At 41.4% G+C, this 7,955-nt stretch overlaps 1 protein-coding gene across 1 annotated transcript; it reads left to right on the top strand.

The window, feature by feature from the left end:
• Positions 1-3,656: 3,656 nt before the first annotated feature.
• Positions 3,657-4,772, top strand: LOC145486943 (DELTA-actitoxin-Aas1a-like). Its single transcript, XM_081465649.1, has 2 exons — positions 3,657-3,675; positions 4,435-4,772. The coding sequence occupies exons 1-2, from the start codon at positions 3,657-3,659 to the stop codon at positions 4,770-4,772; spliced, it is 357 nt and encodes a 118-aa protein (XP_081321775.1).
• The last annotated feature ends 3,183 nt before the right edge of the window (positions 4,773-7,955 follow it).

Genomic DNA, 7,955 nt, shown 5'->3' with positions numbered 1-7,955 from the left:
AAGGTGGTGATGATCCACTCGGACAACAGTTCAGCAGTTGCCTACCTATGGAATCAGATGTTTCATCTAACATGGCAAATCCTTCTGGAGTGCCAGCTGCAGGGTATCACCCTGTTAGTGAGGCACATCCCAGGTCGTATCAATGTTCTAGCCGAGAGCCTGTCGAGAAGGTATCAAATCATGGGCACAGAATGGTCTCTGCACCCCAGCATAGTACGCCAGATGTTCTCCATTTGGTACATTCCCGAGTTGGACCTGTTCACAAGTCGTCACAACTACAAACTGGCAGCATTTGTGTCTCCAGTTCCCGACCCTTGGGCTGTAGCAGTGGATGCTCTGTCAATCCCCTGGGACAGGCGCTGGGTATACTTATAATTATAAGATTATAAGATTATTATATACGATTATAATCTTATAAGATTATAATTATAATCTTGTAAATTCTTTTAGTTGTTTACAGTAGTAGAAAAAATAAATAAATAAACTGTTGGTATATGCCTATCCTTCCGCAACGAGCGCTTCATAACTTAGTGCACTCAGACCAGTGTTGAATGCTTCTGGTGGCGCCCCTTCAGCACTATCAACCCTGGCTTCCAATGCTACTAGGGTTGCTGTTGGACTTTCCCTGGAAGGTGACCCCATTACCACGACTCCTGAAGCAACCTCAGTCGGGGGTATTTCACAGCCATCCCGAACAGGTTCATCCATTCGCAGGTTTATCTGTTCGCCTGGAGCTTATCCAGCGTGGCCTGCGAGAGCGACAGTTTTCACAAGCAGTTGCCGACCGTCTCTGCCACACAGTTACAGCATCTACCGCCGGTATCTATGACTGTAAATGGCGAGTCTATGAGGGTTGGTGTCGTACAGAACAGATTAGTCCTCTCCAAGCCTCTGTTCAGCAATTAGCTGAATTTTTCGCGTTCCTGTTCTCAACTCGCAAGCTTGCTTCTTCCACTATTAAGGGTTACAGATCAGCTATAAGTACGGTTTTTCGGCTACAAGGAGGCTGGACTCCTGGTACAGACCCAATTCTGACCTCATTGTTGCGTGCCTTTGATATAGAGCTACATAAGTCTCCCAAGATTGTTCCTCAGTGGAACCTGGCTCTGGTCCTTCAAGCCTTCCTGGAGGAACCCTTCGAACCTATGGATTGTTGTGCTATGAAGGTTCTCACTTGGAAGACAGTCTTTCTTGTGGCACTTGCATCTGCGAGACGTGTTAGCTGCCACAGCAGCCTGACTTGCCTGGGTCTTTCAGGTTCGGTCGTCACAGGACAGATGTGTCAATCTTCATCAATCCAGCCTTTGTTGCCAAGAATCAGAGACTGGAATCAAATCCTCCAGTGGTGATAAAGTCTCTGCGCTCTTTTATCGCAAGCCAAGAGGAACCTGATAATAAGCTGTGCCCAGTGCGTGCACTTCTTTATTACTTGAGGCGCACGCAAGCTCGGCGACGTAACTGCTTTCGCTTGTTCTTGCCTTACAAGCTTGGTCTAGGAGATAACAAACTCCAGCCAGATTCAATACCAAGATGGATCAAGTCAGCTGTTAGGAAGGCCTATACCTCTGCAGGTAATTCAGAGTTTGTCAGAGGCCTCATGGGGATTTCTGCCCACGAGGTAAGAACTATAGCCACCTCTTGGGCGGCCTTCAACTCTGTTCCAGTTGAAGACATTCTTAAAGCTGCCTATTGGAACAGTGAAACCACTTTTACTAATTTCTACCTACGTGATATGTCAGGGTTTTCTGAGCAGATCCATCGCCTTGGTCCCCTTTCAGTGGCCCAAACGACAGTGGTTCACTGATTTTGGCGCTTTTGGAATTGTGCATACTGTTTGCCCCCAGTCTTTTTCTGGGTTGTAAATGGCTTTATTATTATATAATTAGCTTTAGAGTTCTTTTATGTATATGGCCTTGTTGTTTATTTGCTCTGGAAAAATCCTTCTATTTTTTCTGGAGTGTTTGTACTTTCACATGCTTGGGTGGATTTTCGTCTTTGGCCATATTGATCTCATCTGTTCTGGCCACTCATGTGTCTGGATACACAGGGTATCTACTACAAGCCTTGCTCAAGCCTTGCAGTCTTCCACATCTCTTCTGGGTGCTGACGTCTTTGGTACTCAGGCAGTAACTATCCCTCCTCCAGGTATAGTATTCTTCTATTCATTTTAGATTTTAGGCTAAGTTTACTAATTAAATGTGCCATTTTCCGCAGGAAAATTGATATTTATGAGTAATACTTACCTAAAATCTAAACGATTTTGCCCGCTCACATGCCTTCCGGCATGTTTCCACCTCCCCGCTGGTCTACACGGCCTGAGTTGGGAAGCTTCTTCGCGTCACATCAAAAGTGAGGTAGGAAGGCCAGGTCACCTGGCATGGCTTACTCACATCCGGGAATTTTTTATTCCCTATTGTCCTGGTGCATATTGTTTCACGGCAAATTAGCATTATTCATTTTAGATTTTAGGTAAGTATTACTCATAAATATCACTTTTCCTGCGGAAAAGACATGTTTCCACCAGAAAAATATGGTAAGAGTATTTTCAGGAATGCTCACTACATCATAGCCTTCAAGAATCCGAGAGATCTGTTAGGCATGAAGAATTTACTGCTTCAAGCCTTTCCCACTTGTAGGCAAGACATGATAGTCATATATCAAAAAGTAGGGGAACGACCGTTTGGATACATGGTCTTGGATTTACACCCCGCCAGTGATGACAGGAGACGCGTGTTTAGTCATCTCTTGACGAATGGAGGATACCCGCGTTGGCATCGTAGAAAACTAGAGATGTTTGATGTATATCAGTCAACGTCTCAATCGACTCGGCTCATTTTGAAGCGCACTGTCTTGGGTGAAGGTCAACAAGAGAAGGAAATAGAACATGGGAGATCGTTCACCAGGTGTTTTTGACACCGAGGGAGAAGGTGGAAGGAATGAAGAATACGAGGAAGAAGAGGAGGAAGAAGTGGACCCTAAAGAAGAACAGGAGGAAGAGGAGGAGAAAAGTAGCAGCTCCGAAGACGAAGGAGAACTGGTGGACGATGAAGCAAATTATGATCCGTGGAGTCCGTTACGTAAAGAAGTGGAGAAAGATATCGAAGAACCCTACATGAAACAAGTCCAAAGGTTCATGGACAAGAGTAAAAACCAAACTTCTACCGAGGATGCCGCTTTCAATACCCTGTTACCTATGAGCACAAGAAGGCTACGGAGGATTTACTTACAGCGTCTAAAATGGATCCACCACATCAAACATGACGCACTACACCGCAAAGTCAAGAAAACTCTTCAACGCTTTAGTGACGAGGACAACATGGATTTTGACTAAGCAGCGGAGTCAGCAGTGGAAGAAAGGAAATTTCTTTTTAAACAGAATCATAGGCAGAAAAATTCTTCCCGAGAACTCGGAAGATGACGAAGAAAAAGAAGCCTCAGTGTGATATACTGAATTGGAATAAGAGAGGGTGATTGTAGGATTTGTACTCATTATTTGTTAAGACAGAGAATGACACCCCTATTTTAGCCCTTCGACCAAGAAAGGAGTGGGGCAAGTCTAGGATTGGTTAATGATGATGCTATCGTCCCGGCCTGCTTTGCGTCCTGTTTTGTATACAATCACTCGGATCCATTTCTCCCTCTCGCTTCCGACAGTCATGGTGGAAGGATTTCCATGTAAGTTTTCATCATATTTAATGTATTCTATTATCGATTTGTTCTATCCTCGTTGCCATGGAAATCCGTCAGACCGATCCGTCGAGGCTGGTGCGCTGTTTTCCAACATGGCCGACTTTTCCCTGCATGGGCTCCGCCATCTTAAATTCTTAATTCGACTCTTGATTGGCTAAAATAAACCGACGCCATCTTGGATATGTCTAAAAAGATTGCATCTGAGATTGGTGCCATAAAGCGAATTAGGCCTTTTGTTCCACCAGCTACACTGCTTTATATATACTTAAACTTGACGAACACAATATCACCCACATAACCTTTCACCTTGTTAGGTTTGAATTTCTTTTTTAAAAAGATTCTTGCACAAATATCCTTCTCCTCTTTGCGCCATGCTTGTTTTGTTGTGTAAATTGATTTGATATCTACATTTTCCAAAATTGGAGTCTCATAAAAAGGTCCGACATTGATGTTTAATTTTTCGGATCGCTTCCCAGAGTTGTCAGAGAGTGATTTGAAATAGTATAAAAAGGAAAAAAACTTGGTAATGGACTGACAAAACAATTATTCAGCGCGGTAATCGAAAAAATTCGTGAATTATCGGTGTCTAAAATGACTTGTCGTCATAGCATTCGGCTTTGGCAAGTAATTGACCCATTCGGCGCTGACAATTTACGATATTTTTGGACAGCTGAATTCATTAATTGCAAATTGTTTATCTATTTCTTTCTTGTTTCTTTTTTTTTGTGTGTGTGTGTTCCACAGGTTATGCCGTAGTTTACGGACCTCGCAAGACGACTGGACCAGTCGCAAGGGGAGTTATCGGAGTCGTGTCCTACTACATTTCAAGCCTCGACCAAACACTCGCTGTGATGTTCTCTATTCCCTTTGATTATAACCTTTACCAAAACTGGTGGAATGCTAAGCTGTACAATGGAAACAAAAGGGCAGACTATAATCAGTACACTGATTTGTATTATCACGCAGACCCCTTCAGGGCAAATGGTTGGCATGAGAGATCCCTCGGATCTAAACTAAAATTTCGCGCCTCTATGTCTAACTCTGGTAAAGCTACCTTGGAGATTCACGTCTTAAAGAATTAGCAACTGGCATGTAAACCAGGCATGCTCTCTCAAGTTGCTCGCACAACCAGCCTTAAGAAGTAACAGGCTGTATTCTGTTGTTAAGTTTACTTAGGGGCTGACGTTTAACGCGGTCGAATCATTCTCTGTATGAACCACCTCTCGTTCTGTGGGACTTAGTGTTGAAGAGTTGAAATGCCAAATAAAAGTGTGGGGAAAAAGGAACTGTTTCACTGTTTTTCATAACTAACCGAGAAGCTGTGGAGTCTCTGTTTCGTCTTTGTCAAAACCTGATACCCTTCGTGTTCCAGATCTATCACACCGTCACATAATTTCGCTGAGATAAGTAATGTTGTTCTTCTCAGGCAACTTGGATTTTACCGAACAAATAACATGTATTTTTAGACAAGATAGAAAAAGGAGAGAATTACACCAACGTAGTTTAACACATGTTTTACAAAGTATAGAAACTAAAACTAAAAACGGAACACCAGGCATTGTAGAGGAACCTAAAGGAATAAAATGAAAACTGGGCCTTAGTCAATTTTATTGGAATTTGTGTCACTAGTGGGCGCTTTCAACATTAAAAGTCTGAAAACCGGGACAAATGATATTAGAATTTCCTTAACCGAAAATTGGGCAAATTTCGAGAAGAAGGTCAAATGGAAAAGACATCATTGTGGGTGCTGCCTTAGAAGAAAGCGATGGTGAATATAGTGACCTTTACCGTGAGCGACGATGTGTATTAGGAGTACCTGCGTCGTGTTTCTTTAAAGGACACCCCTTTAAGGTTACGGCTACGTACTTACACGGGCGAGTCAGTTAAAACCATGGGCTTTTGCTATCTGATTGTGCAGTACCAGAGACAGTCTAAAGAGCTTCCAATATTTGTAAATATGTAACGCTAATTAGCAGACAGCCTTGGAAGATGTTTTGAGTAAACGTGCAAGTGTTTTCTCTCTTCCGTCATGAAGGAACACTGTTTTAACACATGGTTTACAAAGTATAGAAACTAAAACTAAAAACGGAACACCAGGCATTGTAGAGGAACCTAAAGGAATAAAATGAAAACTGGGCCTTAGTCAATTTTATTGGATTTTGTGTCACTAGTGGGCGCTTTCAACATTGAAAGTCTGAAAACTGGGACAAATGATATTAGAATTTCCTTAACCGAAAATTGGGCAAATTCCGAGAAGACGGTCAAATGGAAAAGACATTCCTGGTTAATTTCCAAATATTTCGATATAACCGCAAAGTTGTCCTCTCTTTCGGAAATTCAGGAAAATGAGGCTGGGGAAAGGTATTGGGGTTAGGAAATACGATTTGTTTTGACAATCGTAGTGCAAAAAAAAAAAAAAAAAAACTGTACTAATTACATTCTTAAAACAGAAAGTGAGCTTTTTCTATAAGATGATACTAATTTTGTTAGTCATGTCGTGATTTGACCCGCCTTCTTGGATCCGCCATGTTGCATTTCTCTAGTTTACTAAAAGGTCAAGAAATAGCAGTAAAAGATAGACAGGAAAACGTGAGGCCTAAAAGATCTCTACGGCACACGGGATATCAACAACTGAATAAAAATTGAAGAAAAGCTACGTACCAAGCTACGTACGGAATTTTGAGCATAAAGAATAACACCAAATGACGTTACGTAATTAATAATAAGCGATTACATAACATGACGTGAAAAAACTAATCTACATTTAATCTGCACGGAAAAGGTGCACAAAAATAAACTAATAAATGCAGAAACTGAACAGAACGCGGCTAGAAATATTTTGATTTAATACAAACAAAGACAAAGCAAACAAAGGCAACAAAATAGGAAAAAAATTTACTCTCGTGGGTACAACGGGGTTTTACGATATAAAGCAACCTGTTCAGAGCGATTCCACCTAGAGGTTCAGCAGGTTTTGCTGAAATAGTCAAGTGTACAGCGTGGAAGTAAGTCATTTTTTTGGTATCTTCTGTCTTCCAACTATCTCTTTAACAACCATCAGTTTATTTCAAACATTAACCAAAATCGTTGTTGATGCAACTTTCAGGAGGTCTGTTAAACTTCTTGTCACTGGTAATAAATGTTATGTGTTATTATTGCATTCTAGGTTGAACATGGACCACCTCAGTTTTGTCTTCTTTTTGCTGTTAATCGTTTCTGTTACTGATACTACCTTTGGACCTCCGATCAGTGCAAACAATCCTAATGGAGAGGTAAAGAACAAAGAATTGACTAATGTTTCTACCTTTATTGCAATCTCTGTTTGCAACCCTAGATGGCGTCTCTCTTGACATTTCCATGGCACTTTTGGTCCGTTTTACGCCATGAATGAACTTCTAATTTTAACACAAGCGTGAAAAATGTAGGGCATGAACATTAGCTTCGACAACTCGCGGCGCCTTTGACCGGCGCTTACGAAAAAAGTTTTATCTAGATTTTGAACAGTTTATATAGAGGTTGAAAAACATCTTGCACGGATTAGACGCTAAACAATGGCTTAAAGTCCTTGGATATGTTTTTCTCCATACAGGAACTAGAAGAACTTCCTGAAACCAAGGTAAAGGCAACTTTTACTGGTTTTAAAAATGAAACAAGTGGCAGTTGTGAAACATTGCTGATTCTTGTTCCAACATTTGTATGTAATTGAAGTGGTAAATGCAATATTTCAAAGTATTCCACGAGACAGCGTAGCATAGTGGCCATCACAATCAATGATAACATTATAGCAGAGTGCTATCTACCGATAGCTAAACAATATTTTACCCTGAGCATCCTAAGGCGGCTTTAGCTACGTGACGAACTTGCTGCCTTAGCAAGAGAAAAACCGAGCGAAGTGAAGCAAGTGATACCCCGAAAACAGCCTTTACCCAATTTCTCCTTGTCAAACAACGACTACGTTTAGTTCTGCTGTACATACTACAGTTTACTTATCTCCGTAAAAAACGTGCATTGTAGCGATTCTGATGTACGAATACGAGGAAACCAAACCGAAAAAAATTAGTCGCTGAGAAGTTGCATTAAAAAGGGGGAAAAATCGAGGGTTACCTTGTGAAATGGGCGGGGATGCTCGTCAATTTTCGTCTTTGGGTGTCCAGGAGGATTCTCCGATGTTTATGCTTATCAAAATATTCTTTAGGGTTGCACACGTGGAAATTAAAGACGGCTGCAGTGTCATTTAGATCTTTAACTTTAACTAATGTCTCGTA

The sequence above is a fragment of the Orbicella franksi genome, chromosome 5 (genome assembly GCF_964199315.1).
Source record: "Orbicella franksi chromosome 5, jaOrbFran1.1, whole genome shotgun sequence".
In the NCBI taxonomy this organism is placed as follows: Eukaryota; Metazoa; Cnidaria; class Anthozoa; order Scleractinia; family Merulinidae; genus Orbicella; species Orbicella franksi.
Note: the sequence above shows the minus strand (reverse complement) of the source record. Positions and strands in the feature narration are given on the sequence as shown.